Here is a 22,210-nt window from a genome sequence, read left to right on the forward strand (position 1 = left end):
GAATGCCTGAATATTTCGATATGGTGAGTATACATTTTTATCTCCGTGCGAAACATACGAAAGCCGTCGTATCGATACGGCAATCGATCCTTGTGATTTTCCGTCTGTTTAGCCGACGATGATGTCAGGAATAATGTTGAAATTGAGTAGTGGATTCTCATAACACCGAATAACATTTGCGTAAAAATTCCAGTAACGATACCGATCGTACAAGATCATTTCAGAATGCGCGAATAAATTGTGGGATTTGTACCGATACGTCGACCATAGTAACTGACATTAATTACAAGCAACAGAAGTGGAGATAGATCGGTTTGGCTCTTTTCGAACTCTTGAAAGAAGGATGTCCGGCGCGACGAAGGATTTCTCCTGCATCGGAGGGCTGGAGAAGCACATTAGAATCGTGAAGGAGATGGTCCTGTTTCCGTTGATGTATGGAGACGTATATGCCAAATTCAATCTCAGACCGCCGCGCGGTTTGTTGTTCTACGGTCCTCCAGGTAATGCCAAATCCTGTTTGAGCTCAGGATCTCTCTTCACTGTTAAATTTGTACTTAGTGTCAAATTATACTTAATTTGAGTCATTTATAACCATATAGGTTGCCACTGCTCCTACTCAATATATCGTTAATTTAACTAAAACAATGTTAATTTAATTAAACCAATAGATGAGTTTTAAAATAATACTGTTCTGTGCGAAAATAATAAATTTCGATATATGTGATAGTTAAAAATAACAAAATATTATTTAATTCAAGGTCTTTGTTTCAATTTCAGCCTTTAATTTAACACTGTTGCTTCCATTCTTTGTTAGGAACGGGAAAGACTCTCGTGGCCAGCGCATTAGCGACAGAATGCAGCAATTCCGAGCGCAAAGTCTCCTTTATTTCGCGCAAGGGTTCTGACTGTCTTAGCAAGTGGGTCGGAGAGAGCGAAAAGAAGCTCGAAAAGATTTTCTCCCTGGTCGGTGAAGTTCGATCTTTTAAAATTCCGTGCACACACTTTAAGGATAAATGTTTAAATCTAAAAGGATCGCTTTGTGATCTTTCTTTAAAACTTACAATTAGCTATTTTGAACAGATTGTATCATAAAATCGAATCCGCATGAAAAATCTTGCGTATCGACCTCATCTTTAATCCGAAGAAATTATCGTTTTTTTTTCTCCAGGCACAACAAACGAAACCATGTATCATTTTCTTCGATGAAGTTGACGGTCTCGCGCCTGTGAGATCCAGTCGGCAGGATTTTGTTCACGCCAGCGTGGTCTCCACTCTCTTGGCTCTGATGGACGGTCTGGAGAGTAATTCCGAGATCATAGTAATAGGGGCGACCAACAGAATCGACGCGATAGATCCCGCTCTGAGAAGACCCGGCAGATTCGACAAAGAGCTGTACTTTCCTTTACCTTGCTACAGCGCTAGAAAAGAGATACTTTCGGTATTGTATCTGCTAGTAAAAAAATATCACAGATATATAAGGAAGAAGATAAAGAGGGAAAACGTGTTAATGTGTTTCCGTACGGCGAATATAGGTGCACATCAAAAGTTGGAAGCAGAAACCGACGCAGAAGTTCCTAGCGTATCTGGCGTCGAAAACGTTAGGATTCTGCGGCAGCGATCTGCAGGCTCTTTGCGCTGAAGCAGTCATGTGTTCCGTTCGCAGAAATTATCCGCAGATCTATAATTCCAAATCCAAGTATCATATCAACGAACGCCACCTCAAAGTAAGCTATTTGGTGACAATAAATACCAATTTGAAATAACAAACAAAATAAAATTATTTACTTTGCAGGAAGTAGACTTTATATGAAAATAGTATTTATATAAAATATACGTGTATACGTTTCATTATTATATATTATTATACATTATTTTGTATATTTTATATTGTTCTTATAAAATTAAACGACTGAGAGAAATGCTGATTTCTCGTCAAGGTAGAAAAGGAAGATTTCCTGAAGGCGCGCCAGAACATCGTTCCCGCGTCGCATCGCGTCATCGTCGCCCCGATCAAGAGTTTATCTCTCAGGATCCAGCCTCTGTTGCAGGAGGACCTAGCGGGAATCCTGTCGCGCTTACAGACACTTTGTCCGGCCGGCATGCTGACTTCCGATAACATGTAAGTGTCGCGTCCCGAAAGAGGCGAAAATTTAATACTGATTCGCGTGGGACCGCAGTACAGGCAAGGCCACGTCCAAATCGAGCGGTTGCCCGCGAATTTTGCTGTGCGGCGACGACGCTCACACTCGTCATCTGGGACCGGCGTTGCTGCACACCCTGGAACACCTGCCGTGCCACATCCTGGACATCACAACGCTGTTCGAGGAAACGGGCAAGGCGGCCGAAGAAGCCATGATACAAGTAGAAACCACCTTACTTTCCTCCCCTTGGGAAAAATGTAATAAGACGACAGTCGTTCTGTTATGATAACAGAAGATCAAAACCGCGCGTCGCACCCTACCGGCGTTGCTGTACATGCCCGGGGTCTTGACCTGGTGGGACCTGGTGGACGAGACGACGAGAGTGGTTTTTACCTCTTTAATGCGCGGTCTCGATCGATCGGTGCACATGCTCGTGCTAATGACCGCCCACTGTCGACACGTTAATCTGCCATCGGAGGTTGACATTTTTTTTGTCTTTTCAACACGCTCTCATTTCACATTTTATATATTTCTCTGCACATGTTTCGTAAATATTTAATACGTTAAAGTTTAAGCGGTCACTTCTGGGCTTAAATGTGATCTTATTAAGTAAGCATATTTATCGAAATGTACTATCATATGTTAAAAGTAACATTTATGGAATTGAGGGCCTTCATCCAAGAGGGACGTAAGTCGACTTACATCTTTGTTTTTTTGTTGTTGCAAGAGGAAGATAAGTAAAACTTACAATCTTATAGATTTGATGGACATAACGAAAAGCGCATTTAAAAAGCCTGCGAAAGCGTTTCCCAATTTTTCTGCTTGATTATTTTAGAAATAGGGCACTGTAAACCGGAGCTAAGTAAAATATGAAAAGAAAACAGTGTATCTCCACACACTTAAATCGATAATCGATTTAAATTTTGATACTAATAAAAATCCGTTTTGGTTTTTTCTGAAGCTTTTATAAAATTGTAATAAATAAAAATACTTATTTTAACATATTATCTCAAAGTATAAGAAAATAACATTTTAATGATACTTACATTCCTATTGCATGACGACAGTAGTTTTGAGAAAAAATGGAGTTTTCTGACTTTACATCTTGCATGGAAGCCCTCAATTATTCTAAAAGTAAAAGTAGCCCAGATAGAATCAAGCAAAATAGCAGCGTTAGTCTTTTAAACGACCGACCTTTAAATGTTGATATATTTGCAATACGTTTGCTCATAAGTGAACAATTATCGACTGCTTGCGCCACTTGTCACAGATTGCAGAATTGTACGACGATAATCGCGGCGAAGTGTACGAAGTGAGATCGCCTTCGTCGCAAAAGCGACGTTCCTTTTTCAAGCAACTGTTCAATGGAAACTCCGACAGTCTGTCCGATCGCTCCTCGCAAGGTAATTATCCATTTGAAACGGTAGCGTACGATCGTTAATAATAAATTGACTTCTAACGCAGCGGATCTGGCGTCAATCTTGTCCCCGAAGAAGCTCAAGGGCGAGACTAGAAAGCTGAGGAATCACGTACACCCTGCCGATTCCAGCGGATTACTAGGTACGTTAAAGAGTACAAGTTTTACGTGCAATATTTACCCCGTTGTTAATGTCCATCGTAATGGCCTCGAAGAGATTAGCGCGGCACGCACGACCAGAAAGATTAAAACGCAATCGAAAGCGCGAAATAAGCTCGGAGCTGTACGGTCCTCGCACTCGACGTCTTCCAGATCGAGTAACTGCTAATTGACAATCTCATAAGTCCAACTTTCTTAGAATTGAGTTATCAACACATTAATGTTCATTTCTATCGCAGTTTAATTTTAATCTTGATCTAACTTACCATTCATCTTTTTCTAGTTCTAAAAGTTAAAAAAAGATAGAAAGTAATTAACGTTTGGATACTATAACTAAAGTTTCAAAATACAAGAAAAGTATTTTTGTCTTTGATTTTAATCAGTCCTTGACAGTCCACTGACTGCCCAGGCATTGGTACATTTACCTTAAGCTAAACCGAGATTAAAGTTAATCTATCTTTGATAGAAATGGACATAATTGTGCTAGATCACAATGGATTTGTATACTCTTCTAAGCTTGACGATTCTTAGGAACGGCCATCAAGAGAGAGTACAACGCGTCCGGCGAGGGCCAGCCGTCCAAACGGCAGAGATTAACATCCGGCGCATCTTCGGCACCGTCCAGCACCGAGAAGCTCTTCAGCTCGCAAATCGAGGATCTGGTCGAAACGATTGTCAAATCGACCGACGAGTGGCCGAGCCATTTAGTGGAGAGCCTGTTCTCCTCCCTCGAACTCACAATGGAGAACAACGGGGATCTGCGCGCGACGGTGAATGAGTACGTCGTGCGTTACGAGGAATTGAAACGGGTGAAAATGCGGGCGAAGCAGGAAGAGGATTGATCACTAATTCGATGTAACGTCCCTTGTGAATCGTCCATGTGATGTCTGAATTTGTGAAATGTAACGCAACAGAACGCAATAACCGACACAATGAGAAATTCATGAAATGAAATATTGTGATGTAATAAATGACGCGGTGACCTGTTTATATGTTAAAGAATATTCTTCGTACATTTCTTTGCAATCTTTTCGCTAGCAATGGATGAACGTGATCACCTTGTGTGATGTCACATTTTTTATTTTATTTGACTGAGGTAATATTTTTTGCAATAAATTTTTTACAGTGATTTTAATGAGGATGCTTATGAACATCAAAATTTAAATCAATTATCGATTTAACTATGTGGATTTACTGTTCCAACAAAGAGCTGTTTTGAAGACCGACGCGCAGTTTACTGAGTTTGGAAAAGGATGTAAAATTCACACAATATTATTATTAGGCTACTAAGGCTACCAAGATCCGTTTTTCCCTCTAATTGATTGTATATCACATCGGTCCTGTTTCACTTATTATTATTATTTAATTATATTTCACTGTTATTTAAAAAATTATTTAAATTAAATGGTAAATAAGAGATTTATCAAAGTAATCAAGTGATTAAATAATATAATACCGAGATAATAATAAACATCTAATTTGAAATTAAAGCTGAAATTTAAAAATATGAAGGTTTATTTTAGAAATATGTAATATATCGACTTTTCACCGGAAAAAAGATTGAAATGTATTATTTCAATTTTCTTGTTTTATCCCTGACAACTCTGAAAAACGATTCTTAGTTTTACAATTGTTTTTTTTTTCGACGTTAAAAATATTTGTAAAAAATTTGGTATCGCGATGCCAATTATTAGAGTTCTATTCCGCCAGTTGCCTTTGATGCACCGATTCGACGACCGTCTTTTCTCTCCTTTTGTGACTCATAAGATCGAATCGGTTTCTCCTACTTGAGAGGGCCGCGGTAGAGGGGCCCGACGATGAGGTCCAGCGAGTTTATCAGTTAGCGTGCGGCTGTGCAATGCTGTGTATCGTGTTGCATCCTGCATCTCGAGTGTTATCGCGCTTCGCGGAATCGCGAAAGTAACGTGCTCTCTATTTCGAAGGAAGCGAAGCGGCTGATCGTTAAGTACATACTAATACATACTAAAGCCGGCGGTGGTGTATCGCCAGAAATTCTCTCTCTTTCTCTCTTTTCACCCTTCCCCCTTCGAGGCTTTTCACCGACTCGTGCGTGCGTGCCGAATGCGTGACACCGACAAGAAGCGACGAGGAAGTCACGCAAGCAACAACGGTAACGCGTGGACGTTTTTATTCCGCCACACGTGACACGCGATATTATTACCACGGTAGACGGATCGATCTTTTAAGCGCGACTTTAATCGTGGCAATCCTTCCTTATTCCTTTGTATATAGGGATTGTCTATTGTCTTTTATTGTCCGCGTAGCGTTCACCAAATTCTTCTAACGCGATGCTACGGGAAAATAAAAACAGAAATTGATGTTTTTTAACAAATATTTATTACAAACATGTAGAATGTTAAAAATCCTAAAATATTCTAATTTTCTATAACGTTGTATCTGTCTTTCAAAAAAATAGGAGCGCCGCTGATGTATACCTAAGTGCTAGGGAAAACGACATTTTGGCAGCAGTACTACTCTTAGAAAAATTGACTGACATACATACTTGGTGCGCGATATTGACGAAGACGACGAAATCAGAAGAGGAGTCGTGTAAACGAATGAGAAATTTTTCTTTTTCTCTTAGAACATCATGTACGTGAACTTACATATTGTAACTTTTGTAACTCTAACCTAACACAAAAGAAATTTCTGACGAAACGTATAAGAATATAAAAATTTATATCTATGGTTATACTAATAGCATATGTATATAAGCATACATATAAGTAGGAATATAGCGAAATGAGACGTCTATAATCGACATAATCGTCCAGTTTTAACGGAACCATACGATTAACGTGACTATTGTTACAAAACGGTTATTTAATCGCACAAGTTAATGAAATGCATACTCTCTCGTCTTCGCCAACCGAAGGTTGGCAGCAGTCGGGAGAAAAAGAAGAAAAATCCAAATAACATAACGTTTAGACCGTTTAGACTTAAACCAGTAAGAATATAATTCGTCTTTTCTCTTATTGCTTTAAAAAATTGTTAATTTGCTAAAATATAATCAACAACAATGTTTATATATCTTATTAAAATTTTAGAAGCTCTTACTAACCCTTGTGGCAAGAGTCGATAACCGAACAAGATTAACAATTGCGAATTATTCACATTTAGATCTTTTAACATCAAGAATAGTTTTCAAGCATCTTTCTATGCTCATAAATAAAACGTTTAGATTTTTATTTATTTACCATAAGTCAAGTCTTTGTTTTCGAAATTGAAACTTGATGTATCACACTTATTCAATTCGCTTGAAGTATTACACGTCCTTTGTACAGCTCATTTGTTTCAATAAAGAAAACAACGCAATAGTGAAAATGATAAGAGTAAGAAAAGAAAAACAATTATATAGAAAGTTTGCTCTTCTTTGTCGATTTTATAAATACACACACGTTTGTGTGTGAATGTGTGTAAGATAAATCAATACTTACATATATAGAAAAAAATACATAACATATACTAATATCACGAATATCTTTCTTAAAATTTAAGAAAATTAAAAACAACGTAAAAGGAAAATAAAATAATATATTGGCACGTTCGTTGCTTGGCCTTGAACAGATTTAAGGAGTCGGGTCTCCAACGCTAGTCAAGTCTTTGCTAATATGTTCAGTCTAGCACAACAGCTATTTCGTTGTCATTGGCTTTCAGTTCCGTAGTATACGGCGACCCGTCCGATTGCTTCCACGTTTCGAAGATATCCTGGTGAGCACATACCGCGTACTCTTCCAAGTTGTTATTAATTTCCGGTAGATCATTGCAGAGTCTAATCCCGTAATGGTCCAGATCCTCCAAATAAATACCCAGCTTTCTATTGAACGAATTCGCCAGGAACTGATACTCGCTCTCAGTTATGGTCATGAATGACGGACAATTGGACGGTCCGAAATTCGTAAATACAACGTCGCATTCTTCCGGATAAATAGTCGGCTCCAGCTGTGAAGGCAACGTGTTGCTTGCAGCATTTTGTACCAGCATCTCTCTTTCCATACGATTAGGCGACTCGTGATTGATGTCATTTTGCGTATTTCCTCTCATTATTCGCAGCACTTCTTGCACATCATCGTCAATGTTCGAATTAGTTTTCACCGACTCTGTTTTCTTGTGAAGTCGAGATAAAGGAGGAGCTAAACGTTTCGTCGCGTCTCCGTCAAAACCACAACTTTTTCCGTTATTAATAATTATTTCCATGGAATTTATGAAAGAATTGGTCAATTCAGCGGTTTCTTTGGCCCCCGCAACTTCACCAGACCATCTGATAGAATAGTGAGGGCTTTCGCTGGACCAAGAATTTTGCTTGGACATAGGTGACGTTTTGTCGGATTTCTCCGGCTGGCAGGCGAGAGGAACTTTGTTGTCGTCGAATGAAATTTCGTTTGAACAATTTTTTTTTTCTCGCTCGTTCGTCGTTGGCGAATTTTCCTTATCGCGGATGTCTATGCTATCGGAAAAAGTTTTGATAACCATGTCAGTTGTGGTTTCCTGCGAAGCGAGATAACAACGATCTTCCTGTTTTTCGCAAGAACTGTTGCTATCGGGGATTGCGCCTTTATGTGGCGTATTCGAGATCTCTGCGAGACTCTTCCCCACCACAACCGTGCGACTCGCTATCGCGTCGCCTTTGGTAGACGCAAATTTACCTACAATGTATCGATTCGCAGCTTTGTCAGGCCGTATACCGTGTTGCATGTGACTCTCGTCCACAACATGGTTCGGGAAAGACAAATCGATATTCCCAGCGCGGTTATCTTTTCTCTCGGCTCCCTCATTTTCGAAGGAGCCCGGAGTTTGCGTGCAAACATCGACGATATACCCAAGGCTATCTTGCAGCTTTATGTACCTCCGATCCAGGCTCACGTCCGTCGTCGTCACGCCGTTCAGTTTGAATTTCACGCGTACCATACCTTTTTGGCGTCTCCTTCTCTGCCTGAGCCTATTCTTGTGCGTCAGTCGTTTGTGGATCCTCAGATTGGAGAGGATCTCGAAGGGTACGTCGCACACGTCGAATTTCTGACCGCCGTTCTGACCGAGATTTATCTTGTGGTGGTCCAAGATGTCCATTAGCGATCCCAGGGCAGCGTTGTGCCGCCATCGTGTGTGCAGAGCAACGTCGCTCTCGCATTTGAAGGCTCTGCCGCATATCCCGCACGTACTCCCGACGATGACGACGCTGCACTCACGCAGAGTCACGTCGGCGGAGATGCGAAAGCCTCTTCCTTTCGTTTGCACCTCGGCGATGCGCATCCCGTCCGAGTTTGTCTCACGCGATCAAGTCCAGTCTCTTCGACCGTCCTACCTCTTCTTGCGCCGCCGCCACCGCTCCCGTCGAGCGTTCCCCTGCGAGTCCACGGTCGCGCGGCGCGGTAGCTACCGCGGTGGCTCGTGGTTCGTCCGATAGTCGCCGGTACTTCGCACTTCGCCTGTGTCAGCAACAAAACTTCGCTTTCGACTTCGTCCTCGGATGTGGCGCCACCTCGTGTAACGGATGTCACGCGATCTGATATCTGATGACCCTGTCGACCCTGATGCCCAAACAAAAACAATTCGTATCGTATTGTTGACATATGTTATTCGTTATTCGTAGGAATCGGAAAAAAAAGGTACGGCGGACCGTTACCCGAAACGTATTCCGTAACACGTTATGACCTTCTTGACATTCCCGAGTCTATTTTGGCTAACAGATTCACAGATAAGGAAAAAATCGCGCGTGCGTGCGTGCGTGTATGTGTATTGTGTGTGCTTTCCTACATCCTCATATCTTATACTAAGCAAACGGATTTTTTTCATCAATTTATTACATTAGAAGTATTCGATGAAACCCCCTCAATATTGGTTCTAACGCATTGGAATTATCGACTCGTCACCTCTCCGGATTACAATAATAAACAAACATACAAAACTCATACGAATGAAAAAAATTGAAACGGCAATCTTTAGCAATATTAGAGTTAGTCAAAATCACCCAGATAGTGAAACGTGAGTGTGCAAAATTATTCAAACGTGTTACGGAAAACAATTTATGTATTGTTGCCACAATGCGTAAACATGAATTATACTTGAACCGTTGCAACCGTTGCTTGAAACAAATTCAATACGTGTAAAAAGCTGCGTCCGCAAATGCTATTGTTAGGTATTTGCGGACGCATCTTTTTACATGTTATTACCGCAACGCTCGTTATAAATTCATGTATATATTGCGCAAATATGACAGGCGTTTTGCTGTCTGGGCAGAGATTGAGGATTGAAAGCATTCCGTGCAGATATGAAAGTTAAATCGGTTGCGAGCTTCAATCGTTCGTTAAAGCGATATGGTTTACGGAAAAATGCTGAATTTATTAATCAGAGGGCCTAAACAAAGTAGTCTAACGAAACAAAACGGATGTAGGTACATACGTTTAGTTGACGATATGTCAGCCTTGAATTCTGTCTTCGACCTTGTAAACTATGTTTACATCATTTATGGCCTCGGTCAATGGCCTTGGTCAATGGCATCGGTTAATTATTTAAATATGATTGGCCAATTTTTTCACCGTCCGAGATCTCGGAGCGATCGTAAACACAAAACTTTACATTTATTTATTCCTATAATACTTTCACCTGACTCTGATTGCCAGGTTAGTTTACACGAATAAAGTGTTGTAATCCTGGGAAAAAAAACGAAGCGGTCTTATAGATATTTTTTTATGTCTTTATATAATCTTATATATAATCATATATGACCAGCGGCCAAAATTCATATATGAGCATATAAGACCGCTTCGTTTTTTTTCCCGGGATTCTCTAATAATAATAGCGACCGATATGTGTATAACACAGAATAAATATTGGTGTTTTCGATCATCGATCGAAATCAGAAAAAAATATGATATCGATAACGTAATCATATTCATAATGATTTGATTATAATAAATATTTAAATAATCATAGAATTCAGAGTAGCTATCTTGTGAGTGTTATCTGTCTTTTTCTTTGTATATATTTGTAAACTATTTTTTCCTCAACATTGTCAGAGACGTCAGATTGAATAGTTTAATAATACGAATTTGATGAGTATTTACGAATATTGATAACAAAATTATAATTATAGAATTATAAAAAAAATATCAAAGATAGTTATTAGTTATAGAATTTCCGATGTATATATATCCTGTCTCAATACTTAACAATATTTGATTGTAATTTATTACGCGATTATCTTCCTCGGGGGACTGACACTATTTGAAAAATTTCTACTCCTAACTATTGTTTTCTGGCCAATTAAAAAATTTAAATCATAGTAACATGAAATTTTTATGTTTTAAATTAAGTTTGGTTTCGTTTTCTTTAAATGTATACATACCTCGTACTGAGATGATATTTATTTCGCCCGAGCAAACGAAGTAAAACCTCGGAGAAGTTGTTATAAATGTGACGCTATCACCAAGACTGACCGGATTTTCGTACCTTCACTTTCGACGAAGCTCAAAATTTTCGTAGGAGGCAGCAAGGAGGATGGTCCCTCTCAGCGCGCTGTCGGCAAGAAAGCATACAAAGAAACTATTGGCAACACCGCTCGCTTAAGACGAATATTGTTCTTCTGTATAGCAATTAATTAATTACGTGGTTTACGTGATTACGATGTTTACGTGTTTGTATATGCCCCTGCCTACCTCTTGTACTTAGCTCGTAATAAGGTAACTATTTCCTTTTATAACTCGAAAACTAAGTTTTGGCGAAAATTTTGCTACAGGAAAAATCGTCTCAGAATCGAGTCAGGAATCTGACATTTGCGGGACAATAGGGTTGTTCGAATCACCTTTATATGCCAATAAAATTGTCGAATTTTCGAATCATTAAAAAAAAATGTTTTTTATTATAACGACTGTTACAGAAAACTGCTGCGAAAATAAATAATATTGTGTTTATAATTCTTTATCACATCTCATCTTAATTGGATTAAAAAGGAAGAGCTGTTACTTTAAACCGCAATCTCTATTCGACTAAAGATTACGTGAGGAAATGCAAAACACGCAAAATTTGATCCATGTTATCTTCGCACGTCGTTCATGTATATCTTTTTTCTAAGTTATCATTCTGGAACGAAAGAGTATTTCCCATGTCCTTTCGCCGAGGAGGCTTGAGAATTATATTCTTTCGAAAAATGATCGCTGAAATATATACTTTCGAAAAACGATTGCTGAAATATACATTTTGTCCTGTTTGATGCTTAGGTATGGGGGAGAAGCAGTGCAATTTATCTTTAAAAGATTAATAACACCGATCGATATTACTGGTGTATGAAACGCAACACGAAACTTCAACACGCGATAGTAATTACGTAGGCTCATCGATTCCCATTGGATTAACCGTCCAAATCGGATTAAAAATTTGAATCTTTTTTTTTATTTCTCTCCAAAACATGATCCAAAATAATCTTAACAATTGATTGCCAATCGAAGTTCGCAAAAAGTAAAAAAAAAGATCTTAAATAAAACACACGTTCTAAACACGCTTCTCATTTCACGGCTGTCTCTTTTAACTTTATATTAATTTTTACTTTTGAAAAATTTATAAAAATTGTATTGTCAAAAATATATGACTCACCGATCCTGCCAGGATTCGAACCTGGAATCTTCTGATCCGTAGTCAGACGCGTTATCCGTTGCGCCACAGGACCGTGTTAGAACCCGTTTCTTCAATGTAGCTTCAAATTAAAACATATGAATCTATGTATGAAAGATAATTATTATTTACATTGTAATGCTTCAACATTCAGAGAAGATTGAAAATCATTAATATCACATTTATAACGACTTCGATCAAATTCTGATTAACTTAATTGGTGATTCATTCAACCGGCAGAATTTCAAAACTTCGAATTGTACAATTCGTTGTCCCTGATCTAATCTTTCTTTCCATACGTTAAGCAACAAAAAACTCTATTTATCTTAACAAAATAGCATAGATATTTGACAAGTTAATCACCGATTAAGTTAATCGGAGTTTGGTTAGAATCACTCCAATTTTTTTTCACTGAACTGACGTCTCGCATTAGCCAACATATTTTTCGAATGTCTTCCTTTATAAATGTCATTAAAAGTTGAAATTTCCTATATCTCTTTACATCGAACATATGGGGATTTACTCTAAAGCATAACAGATACCGTGTCAATAATTATTTTCACCGTGAAGTATCGTCGCTGTTTCAGATTTATTCAGTTGCGGCAAATGGATCTGCAAACATGGATATTCGCGATAGCGCATATAATTACTTGTGCTCGTAAGTATTCTTCGCAACAATATTACGAATTGAAAAGTGCAACGTTCGCGAAACTCGTGGTCATATTTCTGTTAGAATATACCATCGCCAAACGCGGATTATGCAACGGCTACAAGTCTGGCGAGGATGATCTTCAGACATTCGACTTTATCAGCAAGCTGAAATTGGATCTGCTAGATGCCCGTTACAACGGCATGACGAAGGTTCGGGGCAGCAATCGAATGCAGACTGCATACCGGCTGGAAAGAGACACTGATGTCACCCTCCCGACGAAGTATTCAAATTAGTACGCGTAGACACAATGGCTTAGGCCGACTTATTGGGTCACGCGGACCCTGATTAACTCGGTCTCGACGAATATTTCTTACCAATGTAGATTACCTTAATCTTTATTTAACTTAATTTTGATCTTTTTCTAGTTCTAAGAATTAGAAAAAGATCAAAAGTAAATTGAAACAAAATTAACATTAATTTGCATTGATAGAAATGGACATAATTTGACTGATAGAATTATTTAAAGCAAAATTTTTAATTATATAATTTGTTTCGTCCAATCTCTCTCTCTCTACTGTCTTTTCCATGTATCAAATAATGAAAAATTCTATCCACGTTAACGAAGATGATAATCGCCGATTAAGTGAGTCAGAGTTTGGTCAAAAGCATCCTTAGTTGGCACGGGTCCTTTGCAAAGTTTACAATGACTTCAAAATAGTATACCTTAAATGTTCGCCTATCCGAAATCAAATGCGGTACTGAAAATTCTTTTCGTCTAAATTAATGATTCTTCAATATAGCCTTTTGTAAGTTTGCCCATTAAAAAGATATCGATTAAGGAAAATGCCGATCTTCCTTGCACGTGCGAATTCTTTTCCAGGAACATCACACCGAACGGGTTTACAGAGGAGTTCTCTTTGGTGTATACGTTGAGAGCTAGAAAATCACCGAAGTATCCTTGGCACATCATTAAGATCGTGGACGCGAAAGACGACGCTCAGCTTCTCATCACGATGAATTCCAGGAAGCAAACACTGGATTTTTCATCGATCGACCATGAGGGAGAATTACAGACGGTCTCTTTCGTGAATGATCGCGTGAGTGTCGTCAACCACATCCGTCATCATTCTAGAAGAGTTCGCGGATTGTTGCGCGTAATGGTCCACTATTCCTATAAAATAAATGCTTGGCATTGTTGCCAAACGGGCTCAAACAGCGAAGACAAAATCACACGGAGAATTATCCGAATTGATAAATTGTCGATTATCTAGATTTTCTCTTGCAAGAGGCGACATTCCAGTTTCTTTCTCTTTGCTAATCGTAAGACACCGTACCGCCCCAGATCGACGATTCTAAAGTCAAACGCGCCCTAATATGCGGCGACAACACGATATGGAATGTATCGGTCGCAAAGCCTCTCGAGTAGGTCGTTTCTTAAAAAAATCATCGAGGAAAGAGAGAGAGAGAGAGAGAGAGAGAGAGAGAGAGCCGGAGTCGTGGTCGTTAAAACGATTTGGCCGATCACTTATTTATGCATGAGTGATGAGTGTTTCGCCCCACGAAATCATTACGTAAGCGTAAGCTATTGCGTGAGATGCGTGCCGAGTCGCGAAAGTAGAGGCGCGTGAATTGTATCGTCATGCCATTACACAGGGCAGATGTAACGGATGTAATATGTCGGGTCGTTTCGTGCGCAAATGTCACTTCAAAGAGCCTCGACGATTAGAAATCCTCCCGCTCGCGTGATAGAGAAACGAGTCTCACGCTCGGCGATACTGCGATAAGAGAACGTCACGACCGACGACCGACGCGCTCGGGATCTTTTGATCGATGAGATTTGCGATTACTTAATTGCATTTTGAAACAGCATAGATTTATGCGATAAATACGAAACTTCGCGGCCTCTCGGTAATGAGTCTTAGTTAAAACTCATTTGTCTCTCTCTCTCTTCTCTCTCCCTCTCTTTCTACATCATTATCCTGTCTAGGATAATGTATATTATATATATGTATATTAAGAAAAAGACTTGATCAATTGCAGCTTGCGTCATTGAAAAATATGTATGATTTCTTTTTTAACAGGTGTTCGACAGGGGTTGGCACAAGGTAAACTTCGGGGTGTTCAAGAATAAGCTGGTTCTTAACATCGACTGCGAATTCGCTGGCGTGGAAGATCTAAAACCGCGCGGGCCGATTAAAGTCGATGGGAACATATCAATAGCCAAAATGAGCAATAGTAAGATCACTGTACCGGTAAGACCTCGTTATAATATCAATCAGATTTGCATTCGAAGCTTGATTATCGCGCTATTTAATCTACAGCTTAACTTTTTTGATCGAAAAATCTTGAACGAATTTTGATCCAACCATCTATAAACGCTGACTTACATATATGCATATCTAACATCCACGAATTGCATCGTTATTATGTCACTGCGAGGAATGCACTGCTTCCAGAGATGAAATTACGTGTCGGCCATCACAATTAATTGGCCCGCTACTTAACAACTACCGCTTCAAATAACCTGAAACCGTCAGTAGAACGAGTTGAATTTAATATTAGACCTTTTGGCCCATATCCAGAATGCACACGCGACGACGTTAGAATTCTAACGAATAGAAATATCTTTGTTCATATGAAAGAAAAACACAAAAAGGTATACATTTAATTAAATGTCAGTATGACATTCTAAGATTTTAAATACATGTCTATTTGCATTGTCTTTAGATCGACGTGCAATGGATGGTTTTAAACTGCGATCCAACGAGACACGAGAGAGAAACGTGCGAAGAGCTACCGGTAAGATCCACATATTTCGGCAAATTTAACAGATTCGCGAGATCTGATCAGTGTAATGTACGTGACCGTAGAAGACCATAGCCGCAGCCTCTCTGCTTCAAATAAAACCCAGCTGTGACACGATTTGCCCGCAAGGACCACATGGATTCAATGGTACAGACGTAAGTCCTCTCCTTGTTTTATATTTGTAAAATATTTGCATATCAGACCGTGAGTAAGCTTTTTCAGCAGTTTAAAAGTGAAATACTAATAAAGTTTAGTTTACGACTAATTATATTAATCATATAAGATTGGACAAAAAGGTTCTGGGACTGATGAAATAAAAATCACAACACGTAACATAGAATAAAATAAACGTTTTTTAATTTTTAATATATTCCCCAGAAACACTTGTATACATTGATGACATTGCTTGATAGATCCTGGAATGCTCTTTGTTATTGACGTCCTCGAAACATTTTCTCTTCGCAACAATGAAGATAAGCCTACAGGGTCCAAATCTGGATCTTCACAATGATACTCGAATGCGCGACATTGCTGGCAAAGAGAGGCGTTTTGGGGCGTGGTTGGAACATCTTCCCTACTCGCCGGATTTGGCCCCTGTGGGTTTCATGTTAATCCCCAAATTGAAAACCGCCTCGAAGGGAAGACGTTTCGGGGACTTCAAAGACATTCAAAGGAATGTGACCGCCGAACCAGCTTCTCTTGCAACACATTTAAACAAGCATGATCTATACGAGCGATGTCATCGAAATCGCTAGGGAATATATTGAAAATTAAAAAGCATTTATTTTATTCTATGTGACGTTTTGTGATTTTTATTTTATCAGTCCTAAAACTTCTTTGTTCGACCTTATAATCACTAAACGAATAAACTTAATATATTTTCTATTTATTAAATGCTATGATAGTTAAAACTGCATACATTTTTTCAAATTTTCTTAATAATTTCCGAGATCGTTGATAAAGAAAATCGTATTAGGGATTGCCCGGTCCACCCGGAGCTCCGGGAACAATTGGTGCGTCAGGCTCGCCTGGGTTTCCAGGTCCGCATGGCCCGCCGGGAGAACAAGGAAGAACAGTATGTTTCCTTATTTATTCAAACAATTATAAGATGTAAATCATTCAAATAATATTTACATTTACAAAACATAGGCAGCATGTATGCAACATAGACGTATATTACGTCTGTGGCATGCAAAGAAAGAAATGTAAGAGATGTATATTATCAGGGAGCCCCAGGTAACACTGGTGCCAGAGGTTTTCCGGGATTGCAAGGTTCAAAAGGAGCGATCGGACCCGCGGGACCGTCGGGATTACCAGGACGAAAGGGTGAAAGAGTAAGCTCTTCGCTGCTCTTTTAAACTTTTTGGATATGATTACGCGTGGCTAGGAAATTTTTTTGTAAGATAAATAGCAGTCAAATAATTAATTTTCCAATAGGGAGATATGGGATTTCCGGGTCTGAAAGGAGATCAGGGTCCTCGAGGATTTCCGGGTCCGCCAGGGAATATGAGCGATTTTCTTTATCCTGTTGGATCACCAGGATACAAGGGTGAGAAAGGTGAACGGGGAGATAATGGTGTTCAAGGGCAGCCGGGTGAGAAAGGTACAATACGTTGTTCCTCGGAAAGAGAACATCAGATAAGTCTCAATTAAGATAGATCAAATCCGCTTGTGGAACGTCAAACACGCGTCCGACGACGTAATTCGATCTCGTTAGAAATCGAGTCGAAATGTAGAATTGCGTTATTCTGCATAGAGCGAGAGATTATTAAGAAACGGATGTCCGATTAATGCACTCGTTGTCATCCGTCTAATCTCGATTGTACCAGCACTTTATGTAATGCTTATTTTCAACTTCTAATCTATGAGTATAATTTACTAATGGAAAATATGAATAATTTTTAAAGATATGTAATACGTATATATGGGTTTAAAATCGTTAGATCAAAATTTATCATTTTTGAGATCTAACGATTTAAATGGCGCTCTTAAACGATTCAAGCGGCGCACGATATTCCACGTATCACTGACCCAGATGCGCTCATTCGCAGTCATTGTAAATCAATTTGTCGCAATCTGTGCTCATCTATGAGTAATTCAAAATTATATGCTTACAAGTACCTCGAGCACCAAAGTTAATTGCTCAATGTAGAATAGGAAATTTTATTATAAACATTTCAATTTCTTTTTGTTTTTCTTTGCGTTATTTGTAACTACAAAACTTCATTTCGTACTTCATTATTAGCAATAAAGATGATTATTTATTAAATATTTAAGTGATTGACTCGGGAGAAAAAGAGGGTGAAATTATGAAGAGAAATATCATATAAAAAAATGTATTAATTACATTACTATATAAAAATTAATTTTAGGCGAACCTGGAGACAAAGGATATCCGGGATTAGATGGAGCGCCTGGATTGCAAGGTTCCCCCGGGAACAGAGGACAAACGGGATTACCCGGCCTTCAAGGTCTACCAGGCAATAGTATAAGTGAGGCAGAAATTCGCGATATCTGCGCTACTGTTCTGAGAGGTAATTTTCATTGTTATCGTAGACATTAAATTTAATTGAAATTGAATTAAAATTTAACTAATCCTCCCCAATCGTCGACTCCCTTCGTTTTCGCTGTAAAGATATATAAATTAAACTAGTTAAGTCGATTAAACTCCAGGTAACTTTGATGAAAGTGGGGTGACGGCGGCTGTATCTTATTATAAAACTGCGCATGAGTGGAAAAGACAGGAATATGTGCGAATAGTGATGTGATTTTTTCCTTGTTATTACCCATATGCATACAGAACAGATGACCGAAATGACAGCGCTAATGCAAGGTCCGCCTGGCCCACCTGGCCGAGGTCGTCCGGGCCGTCCTGGATCGCCTGGTCCCCAAGGTCGTCCAGGTACACCCTTCGAGTCAGAATCATCAATTCCCTGCGCTTTTTTCTTGCGTTCGGCACGACGGATTAATCGCGTTAGAGATCAACTGCTACTACATGGATTTTCTTAGTTTATAGAGTAATCTTGGATAGAATGGGGACCTAACTCAAGCGAAGATGTTTGTCAGGCGACAAAACCGAGCGTCGTTGTAGTAGCATCGCCGTTTAAACGCTTGAAGTATCACCGTCCCTCGTGTCCCTAGAGCTATAACGTATGCGAATGGCGTAAATTCATAGTATTCATACACGTGGCACTTAACAATAGCGATGATTCGACTCGGGATTAATGTCCCGGCGTCGCGGTTACGCTCACAACGATAACGATATATTGGCATGTGTCGCAGAAAGACTGAACGAACTAACAGAGGGTCTACGAGGGCTACCCGGATTACCGGGACCGGCTCGACACGGCCGTCCCGGTCGAGCCGGAAAGCGGGGCATCCCAGGTACCTATCACTCGGGAACAAAGCAATTCTCTGAAACGTCTGGAAAATAGCCTGTTTGGACTAATGGAACGCTTTTGTCGCGCGCATGCAGAAAATCAGATTAGTCGAGTAATTTCATTAGCTTAATTCCCTCATCGTCGGACATGACGCTTTTTTAATGCATTAAAGCGGATATATCTTTTTTTAAGGCAGCACGCGCTTTAACATCATTGACAAATCTTCGATTATACCTTCAGTTTTTATATCTGTTCTATTTCTTTATTTTCTGTGTATTATCGTAATGAAATCTTCTCAAACCCAATTTTTTAAAAAAGATGCCCGGATAATGTAAAGAAATTTAACGCATGGCCAATTTTATCGCTGTTTGTACGATATCGTAATTGTTTCTTGATTTTTATTTCTTAATTTTCGATCGTTTAGGCGACCCGGGACCACCGGGTTTACCAGGGGAACGTGGATTCGTCGGTTTACCTGGCTCGCAGGGTCCCATCGGTCCGCAGGGACAATCTGGCGAACGTGGAGAAAAGGGGGATAGAGGTCCCGAGGGAATCGGTTTGGAAGGTCCGCCTGGTCCAACGGGTCTACCAGGTTAAATTATGTTACATCAGTAAAAGATTATTTAAATGGACAGCAATGAGAGATTATATATTACATAGATCTTAGGATGGCTATATAGTAATCGTACTACCTCTTATAATAGGGCCTCCTGGTAACGACGGCGTCGGTTTACCTGGAAGACAGGGAGATAGAGGTGAACCAGGCAGACCAGGTAAAAAGATTATATATCTAACAAGAGAACCTCGCAAAGGCAAAAATTCTGATTTTGAGATAAAAAACTTTACATACATTTAATAAGGAGAGATGGGGTTAACAGAATCGAGAAATTTTCATTTGCGGCCTAAAAATGATTCTAAGGGATGAAATCACCTCTCGTATGTTGGGTGGTTTTTTACTTTTCTCGATATACATGTCTCGAAAGGATTTTTTCCAATATAATTTATGGAATAATCAAAATCTCTACGATTTGGGCATTGCACGCGCTTTATACGCAAGATATTGCACCAATTCCGTAATTTGTAATTAAAAAATTAATTCTGTAACCGTCAACAGGTGTTCCTGGTGCGAGGGGACCGCCAGGAGCGCAGGGACCACCCGGGTACTGCGAATTCTGCAATTATCCTGGCAGTAATTACCTGCACAATCGTGGCAATGAGAAAGGTCCTTAATCAGCAGGAACCAATATTTCTATATACGTAGCGGAAGGAACGTTGCGGAGAAAGATTATAAAACAAAATTATCATTCGATGTATCTTCTGACATTGAGCGATTTTATAATTTAGTAACATCGAACTGAGAAAATCTCTCACGACGAAGCACTGCCACGTAAAGCTAGCGTTTCTCTAAATTACAATTTAGCTTACTTTGATGTATTATTTAATAAAACTTGCTTCTCTCGATGCGTAATCAAATCACTGAGGAATCGTCAATAGTCAATACTTGTCATCACTAAAGTCATCAGTGGTGTCATCTCTCTCGCTGAATTTCTGAAGCTCGATCGTTCCGCGCCCGCGCCTCCGCGGTTGAAGGACGAATCTCACGGAATCCCCGCGAGGGTCGCCGCGGTCTGCATTCCCCGTTCCCGGCGTTCGGAGAGCGGAGCGAGCGGAGCGCGGCGCGGACGATCGGGCGCGCCACGCGCCACCAGCGGGCCGTCGGGGAAGATCCAGCGACACGGCCAGTGATGGCCGCGACGTGCGTCGGATCGGTTTTCGTGCGGCGGGCTTGTTTACCGTGACGTCGTTCCCGGCATCCGGGGGGTGAATCCGCGTCTCGTTAACCGGGATCCGCCGTCCGCGGCTCGCTCGGGTCGGCGGCCGCCGTCGGGGTCTCCCCCCCCCCCGCGTGCACGCCGCGAAGCGCGAGTCGGACGTTCCGCGGCGTTTTGTCGAAAACCGCTCCCGCGGCCGTCCGTGAGAGAGAACGGTCGTATACACGCGAGAGCGAGCGTATACCCCGCTCGCGGATTTAACGATCCGCCGTCTCGTCCCCCCCTCGGCTCGTAACCCGGGTGTCTCTCGCGGGATTTAACGACGGAGCCGGAGCAGCGATAGGAACGTCCGTGAGGGAAGGCCTTCCACGGGCACACGGGACGACGACTCCCTCCACGCCCCCGTCGGTACCCCTTTTTCTCTCGCCGGAGACACGCGCGCGGAGAGCGCCTCAGGTAGGTAGGCAGGTAGACAGATAGGTAAACCGACCGGTAGAACAGGTTAGGTGCCTCCCGCAAGGCTGCCGCGAGGTCCGCTCTTTTGATTTTCGATCTCTCTGTAATCTCTCTCGCGATTTTTCTTCTTGAATATATTTTATGTATTTTTTTATATTTTTAAAAAATATTTTTTTATGTATTTCTCTCCTGCCGAGTATGCGGAAAGCACAAAAGTCACACGATTAAACTCGTCATAATTCGACTTAGGATTGGAGACACAATCACTTAATTAAATCGCTGCAATAAATGAAAAAAATCTATATATATATATATATGTGCACACACATATATCTATAACTAGAATGTCCGCGTCTATATATGTTCCTTAAATCCTTAACTCCTAAACTCTTTGACCCACGAAAAATATGTATCCATGAAACCTGAAACATCCCACTCCCTTCCCCTGATTTCATCCCCTTGATATGCTTTGTGATATATCACTATAAATTAATTCCAATAATTTATGATTTTTACATTTTCACATAAAATGCTGATGTTTTAGGTATAACAAGTCTGAGTAACTTAGACTAATAAATCGATATGTGAGACCGGTATTCACAGTCGGATCTTATATATATAAGATCTTAAGTTTGTCTTGAGATGCTGCACGACTCAGATGAACTTAACTAAGGCAATCTTATATATATACATATAAGATCTGACTATGAATACCGGCCATAGTCCGTTCTTGTTTCAAGACCGTCTTGCTCTCAAGTTGCTAGTACGGCTCTGACTGTACTTAAAAGCGGTCTTGAATA

The 22,210-nt window shown here is 40.1% G+C and overlaps 3 protein-coding genes and 1 non-coding gene across 13 annotated transcripts; 2 read left to right on the forward strand and 2 right to left on the reverse strand.

Annotated features, from left to right (window-relative positions):
- Nucleotides 1–188: 188 nt before the first annotated feature.
- LOC143893971 (ATPase family AAA domain-containing protein 2-like) lies at nt 189–4,859 on the forward strand. Its single transcript, XM_077399917.1, has 9 exons — nt 189–963; nt 1,169–1,438; nt 1,533–1,724; nt 1,938–2,119; nt 2,178–2,361; nt 2,434–2,619; nt 3,412–3,544; nt 3,606–3,701; nt 4,249–4,859. The coding sequence occupies exons 2-9, from the start codon at nt 1,286–1,288 to the stop codon at nt 4,557–4,559; spliced, it is 1,437 nt and encodes a 478-aa protein (XP_077256043.1). The 5' UTR covers nt 189–963; nt 1,169–1,285; the 3' UTR covers nt 4,560–4,859.
- A 700-nt stretch (nt 4,860–5,559) lies between these two features.
- LOC143893969 (uncharacterized) lies at nt 5,560–20,655 on the forward strand. Of its 10 annotated transcripts, none has more exons than XM_077399908.1 (16): nt 5,560–5,678; nt 12,933–13,003; nt 13,079–13,277; nt 13,878–14,094; nt 15,079–15,249; nt 15,725–15,796; nt 15,868–15,957; nt 16,779–16,877; nt 17,029–17,136; nt 17,240–17,405; nt 18,175–18,336; nt 18,603–18,704; nt 19,085–19,186; nt 19,607–19,774; nt 19,887–19,955; nt 20,297–20,655. In XM_077399908.1, exons 2-16 carry the CDS (start codon nt 12,952–12,954, stop codon nt 20,410–20,412), a joined length of 1,893 nt encoding a protein of 630 aa, XP_077256034.1. In that variant the 5' UTR covers nt 5,560–5,678; nt 12,933–12,951; the 3' UTR covers nt 20,413–20,655. The 10 variants fall into 10 exon arrangements, 8 of the variants coding, with proteins under 8 accessions (XP_077256034.1, XP_077256035.1, XP_077256037.1 ...); XM_077399909.1 differs by having other exon boundaries at nt 5,575–5,683; XM_077399911.1 differs by lacking the exon at nt 5,560–5,678 and adding an exon at nt 5,699–5,848.
- On the reverse strand, nt 6,053–9,173 carry LOC143893970 (uncharacterized). The gene has a single exon (XM_077399916.1). It carries the CDS (start codon nt 8,986–8,988, stop codon nt 7,354–7,356), a length of 1,635 nt encoding a protein of 544 aa, XP_077256042.1. The 5' UTR covers nt 8,989–9,173; the 3' UTR covers nt 6,053–7,353.
- Trnar-acg (transfer RNA arginine (anticodon ACG)) lies at nt 12,328–12,400 on the reverse strand. Its single transcript has one exon. It is a non-coding gene; the product is annotated as a tRNA-Arg (tRNA).
- Nucleotides 20,656–22,210: the final 1,555 nt, after the last annotated feature.

This window comes from Temnothorax americanus, unplaced genomic scaffold (genome assembly GCF_048541705.1).
Source record: "Temnothorax americanus isolate GAGA-0224 unplaced genomic scaffold, ASM4854170v1 Scaffold13, whole genome shotgun sequence".
Lineage (NCBI taxonomy): Eukaryota > Metazoa > Arthropoda > Insecta > Hymenoptera > Formicidae > Temnothorax > Temnothorax americanus.

Bases quoted from the DNA above. Each gene is read 5' to 3' on its own strand.
- LOC143893971 (XM_077399917.1), top strand. From the start codon at position 1,286: ATGGACGGTCTGGAGAGTAATTCCGAGATCATAGTAATAGGGGCGACC. The intron at 2,620-3,411 runs GTTGACATTTTT...CACTTGTCACAG, and splicing joins ACGTTAATCTGCCATCGGAG to ATTGCAGAATTGTACGACGA. The intron at 3,545-3,605 runs GTAATTATCCAT...CTTCTAACGCAG, and splicing joins GTCCGATCGCTCCTCGCAAG to CGGATCTGGCGTCAATCTTG.
- LOC143893970 (XM_077399916.1), bottom strand. From the start codon at position 8,988: ATGCGCATCGCCGAGGTGCAAACGAAAGGAAGAGGCTTTCGCATCTCC.
- LOC143893969 (XM_077399908.1), top strand. From the start codon at position 12,952: ATGGATCTGCAAACATGGATATTCGCGATAGCGCATATAATTACTTGT. The intron at 15,958-16,778 runs GTAAGTCCTCTC...AAATCGTATTAG, and splicing joins ATGGATTCAATGGTACAGAC to GGATTGCCCGGTCCACCCGG. The intron at 19,956-20,296 runs GTAAAAAGATTA...AACCGTCAACAG, and splicing joins AGGTGAACCAGGCAGACCAG to GTGTTCCTGGTGCGAGGGGA.